General features: G+C 40.2%; 2 protein-coding genes across 14 annotated transcripts in view; one reads left to right on the forward strand and one right to left on the reverse strand.

Annotated features, from left to right (window-relative positions):
• slc35d4 (solute carrier family 35 member D4) overlaps positions 1-14,368 on the forward strand; it is a 68,880-nt gene that overhangs the window by 53,855 nt on the left and 657 nt on the right. The window lies entirely within an intron of this gene.
• The window catches only part of rbbp8 (retinoblastoma binding protein 8), a 40,481-nt gene that overhangs the window by 270 nt on the left and 25,843 nt on the right, over positions 1-14,368 (reverse strand). The window contains exons 3-18 of one of the 7 annotated variants that reach the window (XM_084703855.1): positions 8,890-8,932; positions 8,395-8,490; positions 7,677-7,789; positions 7,161-7,233; positions 6,702-6,847; positions 4,989-5,084; positions 4,821-4,903; positions 2,576-2,652; positions 2,210-2,330; positions 1,742-1,829; positions 1,412-1,500; positions 1,182-1,323; positions 924-1,073; positions 751-805; positions 307-394; positions 85-226 (exon numbers count right to left, since the gene is read on the reverse strand). In XM_084703855.1, coding sequence (XP_084559981.1) covers positions 85-226; positions 307-394; positions 751-805; positions 924-1,073; positions 1,182-1,323; positions 1,412-1,500; positions 1,742-1,829; positions 2,210-2,330; positions 2,576-2,652; positions 4,821-4,903; positions 4,989-5,084; positions 6,702-6,847; positions 7,161-7,233; positions 7,677-7,789; positions 8,395-8,490; positions 8,890-8,932 — 1,602 coding nt within the window. Of the gene's footprint in view, positions 1-84; positions 227-306; positions 395-750; positions 806-923; positions 1,074-1,181; positions 1,324-1,411; positions 1,501-1,741; positions 1,830-2,209; positions 2,331-2,575; positions 2,653-4,820; positions 4,904-4,988; positions 5,085-6,686; positions 6,848-7,160; positions 7,234-7,676; positions 7,790-8,394; positions 8,491-8,889; positions 8,933-14,368 lie in introns of all 7 variants that reach the window. The other 6 variants (XM_084703854.1, XM_084703853.1, XM_084703857.1 and 3 more) reach the window with 6 other exon arrangements.

A 14,368-nucleotide genomic window follows, 5' to 3' on the forward strand; every position in this document is an offset into this window, starting at 1 on the left:
TTAAAAGGTTAATCCAGACCCTAGTATGCAGATTTGTAGTGTTGCTATTTTGTTTCACAAATGTTTAAAAAAAAAGTGGCAAACCTCTTTTTAAACAAGTTTGTGTAGATGGGAAGCCAACCTCCCAAAAGTTTTCTGGTGTGGATGGAGGAATGTAGTGAAAGCGATGGCGTGAACAGGCAGACAGCTTTTTGATCTTCTCAGCCTCTGGAAGGTCAGCATAGTACTGAAAGAGATTAAGCTAAATTGTGAGATCTGCAAAAAAGGTTTCAGTTAAGCTTCAGAATAGAAAGGAAGTAAACATACTATTTCACATTCCTTGCAGGTGTGTCCTTTTAGTTTCCTCCGCTCTTCTTTACTGCGGACCACTGACACATGAGCAAACACAGGGCTGCTGCAGGATTACATTAGGAGCTGTATTACAAACAATTTAATTGACAACAACGTATGCCCATTGAATTAATGAAATGTTGTGTAATCACAATTACACATAAGAAGAAATGTATGACACAGATTTCTTCAGGGCTGTCCTACTGAGACCAGCATTTTCCAAGGGGATTCCAAACTACATTGGAACATACTGTACCTTGATTCAATACCAATCCAGTTGTGGAGTTGTCTCCAGTTATAAATCAAGTATCACTATGGTGCTGTTATATTGCATGTATATGACGTTACCGCCAGGATGAAATGGCATTCAGATGGGGATTGGGAGTGAATAGAATGTTTTCACTAGACAAGATGGTTTACCTGTCTTTATGCTCTCTGTCGGTAGGCACAGGTCGGTTTTGAGGCTTATGAGCTTCTGTGGAGGAAATGTGTTTTGAGTGTATATAAACATACACTATATCAATATAGATGTCACACACATGCAAGATAATTATAAGATGTACATCTTTTTATTTTTTTATTTTTTTACACACCCTCCCCTGCCAGTTTTTGATGATGATCCAGGTGAGAGTCTTTATTCAGGGGGCATGACTCATATTCTCCAAAGGTTGTTTGGTCGAAAACATCCTCCATGCTGTTGTTGGCCTTCTGACCAATTTCTGAAGGAAAGGTTCCATGCAACACTGTTTACAAGGTAAAATAAAGTGAGCCTATGGTGACATGTAATGGCTTAGTGCAATGAAATCTGTAGAAACATTTCTGGTCTTTTTAGATCATAGGGATCCAAGTACCATGGGTTGTGCTGCTCTTGTCTTGACCATTGTGGCTCAGACCCTGGAGAAGAAGGCTGTGGCTCACAAAGGTGCAGTCCACATCCACCAACCCCCCGTCCTGCCTCTGCTCATGACAGAGGAATGAACAGGAAGTGTTTCTCTGCAGTTGATTCATAAATTTAAAAAAGTGATTATACAAGATCCAAACACTTTCATTTAGATTTTCCAGCGCGAGTTTAGGACATTACCTCCACTGTGGTAGGAGTGTCTATGTCGTACTGGGAGAGTGTGAGCTCAGGATCCAAGCTCCACATTGGCTCCACTGGTATGAGCTTGCCTGAAGGTACCACACACTATCACAACACTGATCACAACACTACATGCATTCATTCATTAAAATTGGCCGCTGCTAGTGAACTGCTTTTGAACTTCTGATTAACTGGAAATCTTTGGAGAGTAGATAGGCATGCAAGACAAAAATGCAATTCAAGACTGACTGGCAAACAGGAGTTACATTTAACAATCATTCAACATAAGCGTCTTTTGAGGGAACAGTATAGTGCTGGACCTCCACTAACCAGGTGTGGTACTTGTCGGGGGGCTCTTAGTGGGGTTGGGTCCCTCAGGAGCCTCCGAGTTACTGTTTGACTCCTTTATGTCAAATGCCTAAATCATTCAGTTGATTAATATTTTAAAAAAAGACAATGTTAGATTTGGTTGGTCACAAATGTGACAAATACAATGTATATTTGGGCTTTTTTTTGTTTTATGCAAGAATGGTTAACAGAATCGGAAAGACCACATTCATTCTGTGATGAGACATTTAATATGTATAATTTGCAAGAAAATAAACAGTGTTGCACTATTGTGTGACAGATTAATGTCTTCACACAGTCAAACATCAGTGATTCTGATAAGGACTAAGATTGTACGAGATCATCCACTACCTATAAGAGTTCTGTTTGGAGATTCTGGGCTGATCATAACTGAGCTGAAACATATGGAAGAATCTCACAAAAGTAATACTGCCAGCCTGGTGTTGCTACCTTTAGGTGAAGGCCAGGGCTTCTGAGCATGGTGCTTTGGAGGAGAGCGGGGGACCTGTCCTCAGTGGTGTTGGCAGATGCTACTACAGACTTTCCAAAGACAGGGGATGAGGAAAGAGACCTATCAATCAGAAAAAAGTTATCTTTAGATAAATCGAGCTATATTATTATTTCTTTATTCCGGACACCCAAGAGAACGGTCCATGGCACATACAAGTCAATTATAAGATGTACATCTTTTTTTAAACAGACCATTTACTGCTACACTTGCTGACAGTATCTTCCATAAAGTATATTATACATTTCAAATGTATTCCTGTGTCTAGTTTGCCATTATAAATATGTTATTGACATTGTTACAATTACCGAAGGCTACTCTTGGTTCCATCCCACATGTTCCCATTTCTGGCGTATTCAGAGCCGGCCTGAAGATCGAAAGCAGCCTGAGAAGTCGCAACATTGAAAGGAGCCATAACAACAACATACTATATATTAGGGCTGCAACAACGAATCGATTAAAATCGATTATTAAAAGCGTTGGCAACGAATTTCATTATCGATTTGTTGTGTCGTGCGATCATTACGCCACTCAATAAGTCCCGGAGATGTTTGAGTATTTTTTTAGAAAAGTTTAGTTGAGCGCGGAGCAGAGCGGAGGTAGAGGAAAGACGTTGTTGAGTAACGTTCTGAAACACATGGCGGAGAAATCAGTCCGACCTAAGTCATCCAATGTGTGGAGCATTTCACACTAAATACGTCAAAAAGGTGTGTTAATTGACCGAGTTAGGGACCGGGTGAAAACTATCCATGCCATTTTGAAAAACTGTTATTATATTTTTATAAATATAAAACCTCAAACAGATACTAGAGTAGCTTAACAATGTCTGGTATACTTCCACAGCCTTTACTTTTTCAATTAAGTTTCAAATAAAATTATAGAAAATCACTTTTTTTCTAAATTGTGTCAAACAATCTTACATATACACCAGATTGGAGATGCTCCGATCAGGTTTTTTGGTGCCGATCACCGAAATCAGTATCTGCCAATCCGATAATACCGATCACCAATCACAGTGTGACTCCCTAACCGCTCAGCCATCTGACCCCCTGAATTGACAACTATCAGTTCTATTGCAGGGAACGTGCAACATTCCAGTGTTGAAGCTCACGCTTACTATAAAATGTAAAAAGGGATAAAAAATAATAATACAAATATTAATCTTTAAATAAAAATCACAACAATAGAATCACATGTGCAACATTCCACTCTCTAGAGGCTCTCAAGAGAGCTTGGAGCTTATACAGTAGCTTTCTGTGGAAAAATAATAATACAAACTTAACTGCTGTTTCAAGTCAGTCAGTTTCAAGTCAATTAGTCTGCATTTAGGAGGAGATAACATAACAGAATAGGCCTAAAGATTAAAGGTGCACAGGAAGTCAGCAATTAAACAAAAAAAACAACATGTTTATCTGTAGTGTCTCACTCACTCACAAACGTCATTCACTCTCTCACTTCACGCACGCACACACGCACTCACTCGGAGAGGGGGCATACTAAAGTATTCAAACCTTACTTCTGATTAAGCAGCATCACTGGCAGATTTGCCTTGATGAATATCAGCATTTTTAGGAGTCAACCTGTTCCTCTTCTCATCTAAAATATGTCCTGTTGTGCTGAAAAGTCGCTTGCTATCTACACTTGTACAAGATGCGGAGAGGAAGACTCCTGCTGCTTGTGCGAGAGCAGGAAAACGTTCTTAATTGCCCTTCCAAAAAGCAGCTGTCCGTGACTGTTTTCGTTCAAATGCGGGTCTCACAGAGTAACGTCGCACAACCGACTATTTTACGATAGACACAAACGCTATAGTGTGGCTTCAATATTTACAATTAGGAGGCGAACAAGTAACATTAGCAGGTAGTAACATTGCTACGAGTATTATGCTAGGTTGCTAGGTAACAGAAGCTAACTAAAGCTAGCTAGCTTTCGTTTTGGAAAAATAACTCTGGTGGAAGCGTCGGAAATATGCCGAACTCACGTATATTTAGAACTCACGTATCTAAACGTCTAAACCTCTCTGTAGTTCTCGCATATTTTATGTAATCTGATCGGCCATGTTTGATTGGCCGTTTTGAGAACGCCGATCAAAACCAATAATGGGAATATTTTCTGATATGGATCGGCGCCGATCAGATTGGAGCATCCCTACACCAGATTACTATAATTAAGTCTGGCCTACAGTACTTCCACAACCTATACATTTTCAAAAATGTAAAAAAAAAAAAACTCAAATAAATTGCTCATCTCTGAAAATAGCATTAAATCCACGCATTAGGATTAATAACTTTTTCAAAATTGTGTGCCTGTTTGTGCACATTCTAAAGATTTTTTGCATTGTGAATTTGCACTTTCAGTTCAGTTTTTGAATAAAGGGGTTGGAAATTAATGCTTAGTTTTTTTACCCGATTCATCGATTAACCGAAAAAAGAATCGTCAGATTAATTGATTACTAAAATAATCGTTAGTTGCAGCCCTACTGTATATTCCCTATCAAAACAAACATTGATGGGAATGAAAACACGTTATGTGCCAAACCAGGGAAACCTTACATACCAGGTTAGGCAACAGCCTGTCAGGAAAATCAAGGTAGCAGGTTTCTGTCACCATGGCACACTCAGAACTCTGCATTCTAGACTCTGAAACAACAGAACATCAAATTACTGCTGTTCCATTGTGACAAGCTAGCCATTATTGAGGGGTTGCGGTGAATTTGGTCCTTACGTGGGGCTCTGGATGTATCCATCTCACATGTTTCTGGCACCAACAGGTCTTTCTTTAGGCTCAGACATGCAAGGGAAGACCTTCCTTCATCGGCTACTACAATACAGTGAAGTAGAACCTGAGCTCAGGCAGAAAACTCAAGACTGTGTGTGCATCACCAGCTAATAACTAGAAGAGCAATCAATTGACATGCCATTTAGCTTCTACAATGTTCAGTTATTACTGGCATTTTCTTTCTTTTAATATAGAGTATATTGTTTAGAGAAAGTTTTGCTTTAATGGGAAAGGTATAGGGGACACACTAAATGTGAGACAGGGGAGGACATGCAGGAAAAGGGTTGGATTTGAACCCAGGCCCCTGTGGTAAGGCCTTAGCCCCTATGGTCCATGCAGTTATCTGGTCACCGGGGTGCCACATTACACATAATGGCAGAATAGTCACCTAATAGAAATATTAGGTGCACCATATGTTTCCATACATGGTCACATATCCACCAGTCCACAGCCTATAGCTTTGCCATTAGTCCCTTAGACATACGGGTAAGAGGCGATGCCACACAGTACACTGGGCAGGTCACTTGGCATTTCAGAAACCCCTGGATAGGCTCCGTCAACACGGGGGAGATGGGAATGGTGGAGGGCAGCGGCAACACAGTTAATACAACAACTGAAGTGAGTGTACCAGTATCCGTGCTGCATTATATTGTAGTCTTATCAGACGTGGCCCAATGGGATTGAAGTAGACTAACACAGGTGTAGTTAATGAGTGGAATGACACACACTGCCCAAGTGCCATGTCTGAACTAGGCTTCGCTCACTAATGTGGTACCAAGTTGACTGCATATTGATTCACTTTAACATGAAATCATGAATAAAATATTAGTGTTTAACTTTCATTTATCTTGCTGGCATTGGTGTATGGGCAACCAGAGGAATGTGCCTATTCTATTACATCGCTATGTAGTTAGATGAAAGCACGAAAGTAGATATTAGATTTTGTGAATATGTCACAAAGTGCAAGAAGAGAAAGAAGTTGTGTTCTGTTCAGGGTTTCTCCAGCTTGGCAGGGGGGTTTCAAGGGGGCCACTGACGATCAAGGCCCCCCTAAATGGAATTCTGTGCCCTCCCACTATTTTAGCTGAAATACTTTCTGTAAGAGAAATGCCCACCCGCCCATCCAATTGGATCTGGAGTTGAGCCTGGGGCATGGTATGACAGAGCTTCTGACAAATCAGGAAGCAGCAGGTCATCAGTGTTACCAAGTTACTGTGCAATGCTGTCATACCAGGACCAATGTATTACAATGTCTTGTTAGATTTATTAAATAAACAATTTAAATGAACTTGGGAGTACTCCTGACTGAACCTCAGTTTTTTAAATATCCATGGCATATACAGTTCTGGAAAAAATTGAGACCACTGCACCATTTTCTTTCATAAAAAAAATGTTGAGTGAGGGAACAGAAGGGTAAAATTTGCAGTGGACTTACATTTTACCTTTCTGTTCCTTACTCTAGATTGTACTTCTCAAGAAAAAGGTGCACTGGTCTCAATTTTTTCCAGAGCTGTAGGTTTCAGTTTTTGAAAATTAGTGGGAGTTTGTCAACAGCCATACAGTCTGAGGGAATGTACGCATTTCTATTTTTGCAGTGCTGTCATTGACTCCCAAGCTCAGTGTCAAACATTTGTGTGTTCGTACCGGTATTGAACAGACCATCAATAGCCAAACTCTGCGTGAGAGACACAGGCTCCTCATAGTGGACAAGTGACTCGTTCCTCCTCTTCCTCTTGTTGACCGCTGCCAGACAGATGTGCTTCAGAGGTGAATCTGGGATTACCTCCTCCTGCTCTCTAGACCAGCTGAAAACAGTGTCACTGTACACACCTCCCAGTCCAGCAGCCCATTTCAATGGAACTTCTTTTCTTTTACTTTCACACTAAATATTATTAACTACATCTCTACATAAACATTAATCAAGCCATTACAATACAGATTATGGATACTACGGGAACAATTTAGTAAATTATTTTGATTTTAGTCATCAAAACTAAAGTCAATAAAATGTACAATCCAGTGCTTTCTGAACTGCCAACCAGGTATTACTGACCACCCCAGCCAGTCACTATCATGGGACACAAAGACCTGCCCGAACTAGGTGTGAAAGCAACTCACCAAGTTTCCTTCAGTCTATCAAGCTCCATGTTTAGCTTTTTTTTCTCTTCCTGCAGGCAGTCCCTTTCTGCCACTGGGGGAGTCAAGGAAGTAGAATCTTAAATAAGATTGTATGGTGGAAAACTTACCACCTTCCAAAGAGGTACTACAGCTGTATTAACATTTGGGTTGATGATGAAAATGAACATTCAGCCTAACACTGTAAAAGGAAACAGAAGTGACCTCCCAAACCCAGTGATGAAAAGATAAAGGATGTATTGTGCCAGTGCATGCAATGAGTGAACCTTTCAGACAAGTGTGGAGGAGAAAGAAGTTAAGCTGACAGTGATACCAACCTTCTGAGCTTTAGGAACACAGATATTAAGAAGTTGGTGTGATGTCTTGCAAGACAACTTAATATGAAATATTAGTAAGTATTAAATATATAGAATCTCTAATAAGATACATTAGGTGTAGTTATTACATAAGTTAGTTTAGATCCTTCAAACATGTACTTATGTCTAAGAACATACTCACTGAGTTTAGCAATGACTTGCAGGCTCTGCTTACTATCATCCTCAGCCTTCACTTGCTTCGTTCTCATGTGTTCATCTCTAACTGTACAGCGGTCACAATTTCCAATACGTAATCTGAGGAGACACAGGAGGAACATATATGCTATATCCCTACTACCAGAGGGCCGACTCCCTACCAGCAGATTGCTATATCCTTACCAGCAGAGCGTGTTGTATCCCTATCAGCAGAGAGAATGGGAAAGTTGTTTTTAACTTCCATTATTTAGTCATAGTAGGCTTGTTCTATATATTATCTGGAATTATATATAGCAATAATCTATTAAAAAATTCTCCAGGTAAAAATATGGTGTTTGACCCCGAGATGAAATCAGTGGAGCTTAACACTACTGAAATAATTTAGTTCAGGGTTTTTGGTGACAGTATGGAAAGCACATTTCCTGTATTAATAAAGTATACCTACTATTGTAAGATGAACCAAACAACAACATTTACATGTAAAATCAATTATATTGTTTAGTCTCCATTTCTATATGTAACTTGAAATACCACTGTGCTTCCAACACTTCCCTAAAATACTCTCAATGATAAACTTTATGGAGGCTACAGAAAAGGTAACTGAGGTGGCATGAAGACTGCTAATGCCATTGCATTTTCCCTCTTTGTGGTTACAAGTGTGCTATTAATATACGATAGAAAGACATCACTTTAAAGACTCCAACCTTTGCTCCAAAACAGTGACTGTATCTTGCAAGACCTTGTTCTCCCCCTGCAGCTGCTGGTTCTGCTTGAACAACCCTTCTAGTTTCTGGGCATCTCTAGGAAATAAACACAAGCATTCAAAAACATTTGCAACACATCTAGACAAATAGAAAGATGTATGTATTGCCCTGCTCTGGCAACTGTTTGATCTGGGGAATGATTGCAGAAAGACAAGTAGCTTATAAATGTTTTGTTTATATTTTGAAACAGTCATACACTTTCTGCATTTTTTAAATATTTATCAATATCGGAATATTCAAATTTAAAACACAAAGAACATTGAGTACTTGAACTGGTCTGCCCATCCCAGGATGACAGTGCCCTTGAAGTCATTTGTGCGTTTTACTGAAACAGGTATTTAATATATACATTTACAAGGAAGTATTACAAAAAGTGTGTAGTTTAATAAAAGCATAAAAAAGCGCAATTGGTCAAATTAACCAAAATGTACTTACAAACATCGCTTCTTTTTTAGGTGGTTGACTTTTTCTTGTAATCCTAAAGAAACACACGAGGACATCTATTAATGAAGGAATACAGAAGCTCAACACAATAACAACATTGGACCCTTTGCAAATAAAGACACTTCAAACCAATATGTTATTTGTGGTTTTGAAACTTCTGATCCGAGTTGCGTGTCTCATAAATGAACTGTATGGAAGGATTGTCTGAGTGAGCATGTAGCTGCAATATGCTGCATCAGTGATCATCTGCTTTATATCTCAATTACAAAAAAGGTCTCAAACTAAACATTTTCAGTTTTATATTGTCATAGCCAAGACCCTCAAGATGAGGATGTAGTTTTTACTCAATTTTGGAAACTTCCTTTTCAGAAAAGTTAGCGGTCATATGATGGGCAAACAATTCTCGTGTTTCATTTTCATCTGTCCACCAACAGTGCATTCAGTAAGTATTACCGAATTATACAGTATACAGTTACAATACAGTTTTGGAAGGTTTGCACATGGAGTCAGTCCCCACTATGCTTCTATAACTGTGATTGGGTATCTTTAACAAGTGTAATAATAGAATTAGTATATATAATAAATATATTGTATACAATCATGTGGTTATAGTTCAGTTTAAAGATCCCATGACATTCTGTTTTTGGATGCTTTTATATAGGCCTTAATGGTCCCCTAATACTGTATCTGAAGCTGCATCCTTTCTCCTCTGCTCTTCTCCCTGTACACCAACAGCTGCACCTCCAGTCATCCGTCCGTCAAACTCCTGAAGTTTGCAGACGACACCACCCTTATTGGGCTCATCTCTGGTGGAGACGAGTCTGATTAAAGGTGGGAAGTGGCCAACCTGGTGACCTGGTGCTGCCAGAACAACCTAGAGCTCAATGCTTTTAAAGGGGCAATTGACTGCAAAACCGATTTTTGTCATAGTTAAATAACGACAGTTCGGTGGGTAAAATGGACATACCGTGAATATCAAAGTCCATTGACACCTCTTTCCTATTCAAATCTCAAAAAGAAAAAAAATTGTCTGTAAAACGCTAGCTTTTCAACAAAGCTACCGGTCTGACGTAGGACCGGGGACCGCCCTTTTTGGCTCTTGTCTGTATCTGTCACGCGCCAGGATTTACATCCAGACTAACCCGAGGTAGCGTCTATCTCCGATACTAGTTTACCTGCGCACTGCTCTGTGTAGGCTACTTATAAGGAATTACAAAGAAGAACGTTTTGAATTATAACAATGATATTCAAAATGGACCACGGTCGTAAATGCTGTGTTCCAGGCTGTACAGGGAAGGCTAACACTCACAGTCTTCCCAAGGAGCCAGACATTCAACAGGCAGGGCTGCTGTTGTCTATGAGAAGATCCCGGCGAAGTTCGACACTCAATCATTCATTTGCTCTGAACATTTCACCCATGACAGTTTTGACAACCTTGGATAATTGCAAGCAGGATTTGCTAGGAAGCTGAACCTGGAAAGAGGTGCTGTTCCGACCGTATGCTCATTGCAACCGCAAGCTATAAGGGCAGTATGATGTTGTGCTAACAGTTATTAGCAATGCTAACGTTTCCTGAATATAGCATACCAGGTAGAATGCTAAATACATTTCTACACACATCAAATGACTCTAGCTAGACTAGCTGTAGTCGGCATTAGAAGGGAAGCTTCCGAAAAATAGCCAGAAAACGAACAGCAGTCTGGCTTATTGCTAACGCCTGTCTAGATAATCTATTTGAAAGAACTGGAGAAAGGCAGGTACTAGATACAGGCTATGTTAGTATTGCTAGTAACTGTTACTAGTAACACCTACACTGTAGGCATGTAAACAAGTTTAGCTTGCTAACACAAGAGCATAGGTAGAATGTGTGAAATTTTGCCTAGTTTATTGGCAATGGGGCCAACGTTGATTCATGTTCCTGACTGTGTTTCATTCAAATACATAACGTGTGTAATGTAAATCTACAATTCACGATGAATGTTTGTCCAGATCTTGGTCATGTTATTTTTCAGCAAAATATTTAGAGCTAGCTAGCTAACTGAAGCCGAGTAGAATCACGATATGGTTTGGTTGCTAAGCTGTAGCCTAACGTTCTACCCACCTAAGTCAATCCAGTTTGCTGGATTGAACAGAAGTGGAAACAAGTAATTTTATCATTTCGAATGATATATAGTCAATCAACGCGCAGCTTATCTAAATATTAATGAGCATACCATAAAAGGAGAGTGTTTTTTCCCAGGAACATTTCAGAGGATCTGTCAGGGGGCATAGAACAGCACCCGGGCCATTTTCAACCCAACCAATGTTACATACCCTATTCGGAGACCTTAAGGAAAAGTGTGAAATACCCCAAAAACCCAGTCAATTGCCCCTCTAAGACAGTGGAGATGGTTGTGGACTTCAGGAAGAACACAGCCCCACTCACCCCCATCACCCTGAGTGACTCCCCAGTTAACACTGTGGAGTCCTTCCGCTTCCTGGGCACTATCCTCTCCCAGGACCTCAAGTGGGAACTGAACATGGGCTCCCTCATCAAGAAAGCACAACAGAGGATGTACTTCCTTCAGCGGCTGAAGAAATTCAACCTGCCAAAGACAATGATGATGCACTTCTACTCAGCCATCATTGAGTCCATCCTCACCTCCTCCATCACCACCTGGTACGCTGCTGCCACTGCCAAGGACAAGAGCAGGCTGCAGCGTATCATCCGCACTGCTGAGAAGGTGATTGGCTGCAATCTGCCTTCCCTCGAGGACCTACACACCTCGATGACCCTGAGGCGAGTGAGGAAGATTGTAGCCGACTCCTCCCACCCTGGACACTCCCTGTTTCAGTCACTCCCCTCCGGCAGAAGGCTGCGGTCCATCAGGACCAATGATTCACGCCACAGGAACAGTTTTTTCCCTTCCGCTGTTGGCCTCTTGAACAAGACCAAGGGTCCACACTGACTCTAAATGACTTCCTGCTTAAAACACATTGCATTTACACAATTCTATCTTGTACATTTGTATCTTTTGTAATATTTGTATTTACATTTTGTAATTGGCAACTTGTATTTTATTTTATGGCAACTTAAATTTTATTTTATTGTACATTTTATTTAATTCTAATTCCACTTAGTACTGCTAGTTTATGTACACTTAGTATAGATAGTCCACATATTTAAATTTTAGGTCCCTATATGTTTATTGTATGCACCTTCCTGCCAAAGTAAATTCCTTGTCTGTGCAAACTTTCATGGTGAATTATTGTTGCTTGATTTTTCTAAAGGTACACTTGCACTTATAGCGGTACATGTTGTTTAATTGTTACTTGTTTAACTACATGCTCTTATGGTTCTTCCCTTTGGCACTTATTTTGGTTGTTCACAATATGTGCTTAATGTTTTGGCTACTTGCAATGTTTTGGGGCCATCTTGTTGTTATTATCAGTGACCTGTGCACTTATGCAAGCTCTCTCTTAGAAGTCGCTTTGGATAAAAGTGTCTGCTAAATGAATAAATGTAAATGTAACTGCCATGCTTTGGTCGTTAGCAAGCCATGATGTATTGAGGAAAATCAATATCTCGCTCGCACGGTCATAGCTCATTTTCTCATTGGTGGGCCAAATTCTCTGTGTGGGCAAAGCAGAAAAGGGGGAGGTAACCTTCGCTGTTATGACGTCATAAAACCAGCATTTTCAAAACCGAGTGTTTCAGCTTTCATTTTCTCAAAGGCGGAGAAGAATACCCAGGGCTTGGTTTACACCTATCGACATTTCTAGCTACTGAGGGACCAAAGGCAGGCTAGGGGAATTCATATTCATGTTAAATAACCTCCTACAGTGAACATTTCATGTAATGGGACCTTTGAATGAGCCATTTTATGCATAGCTGTCAGTAAAACTGCATATGCTACTCCTAGGATCTTAGCGCGGCTTTCGACACCTTTGATTGAGGCATTCTTTTAAATCGTTTAGAGCAGTGGTTCCCAACCCTGGTCCTCAGGGCACTCTGTCCTGCCTGTTTTAGATGTTTCCCTGCACCAACACACCTGATTCAAATGAATGGGTCGTCCAGCTCTGCAGAAGCCTGCTTATGACCATTCATTTGAATCTAAAACAGGCAGGACAGGGTGCCCTGAGGACCAAGGTTGGGAACCACTGGTTTAGAGCATATTAGCATCCAAGGTCGCGCTTCAAATTCGTTTTCTTCTTACTTAAAGGATCACACCTTTTCAGTGGAGATTGGCAACTATTCATCGTCTTATGCACTAGTTCTGTATGGGGTTCCACAAGGCTCAATTCTGGGTCCTGTTTTATTTTATTTATACATGCTCTCTCTGTATATATATATTTGTTGTCTTGTATCACAGATACACAGATGATACTCAGTGTTATGTTCCCTTACATCCAAAGGATGTTTCCAGTTTACAGTGTTTGTTGGATTGTTTGAGGTGTTACACATTTGATGTCATCCAACTTCAGTTAAATGAAGCAAAAACGCAAGTCTTAATCTTTGGCCCCTCTGCTTCTACAGACATGGTTGCCAGTAAACCAGGACATCTGGGAACTTTCGTACACATGCTAGAAATGTATAGCCTGACGTTGTCATACTCATAATTCTAGTCAGAATATGAGTCTAAGAACTCTCCATTGTGCATTGACTGCGGGGCAAAACGAGCCTGGAAAACAAATGCCTCTTCGCTCAATTGGATAGACCTACAACCAATCAGAGCAACGTAATATGTTGTTTGTTCAAAACAAATTCAACTTAAGCGCTCTTTTGTGACGTGGGTGATTACGTCACTGTTGATCATCTGTCCATCATCGTATAAAGCCCGCCCAGGCAATTTCAGTGGTACGCCCAAATTCTGGTTTTCTGTAGTTGTTCCCCAATACGAGACCCTCCAGACCCAACTTCCCGACCACATTTTTTTGTGGGCGGGGAGAAGTTGGGCTGGCAGCCAGGCTAAGAAATGTAGGTGTTACTTTTGATTCTGCTTTGAGTTTTGATAAACAGTTCAATGCTGTTGTCGGAAGCTGTTTCCATCAACTAAAGAATATAGCTAAAATGAAGTCATTTTTATCATCCAAAGATATCTGTAATACATGCTTTTATTTAATCGAGATTGGACTATTGAAATATACTGTATTTGGGCGTTTCACAATCTCTACTGTAACGTCTCCAGCTGGATGTAGAGAAATGCAAAATGCTGCCGCTAGTCTATAGTGCTCAGGACTATTGACTGGAACAAAGGAGAGAGAACATATTTCACCAGTCCTGAGCACTCTACACTGGCACCTAGTCAAATACCAAATTCAGTTTAAGTTATTATTGTTTGTTTATAAGGGTCTGCATTGCTTTGCTCCTCCATATATTTCTGATCTTCTTTCACTCAAAAAATTATATCACAAGACCTTCAATCAACCAGTAGTCTACAGTTGACTGTTCCAAGGACACGTCTCAAACTAAAGAGAGATCGAGCCTTCT

Source organism: Hypomesus nipponensis, chromosome 8, assembly GCF_054491055.1.
Source record: "Hypomesus nipponensis isolate SF chromosome 8, ASM5449105v1, whole genome shotgun sequence".
Classification (NCBI taxonomy): Eukaryota; Metazoa; Chordata; class Actinopteri; order Osmeriformes; family Osmeridae; genus Hypomesus; species Hypomesus nipponensis.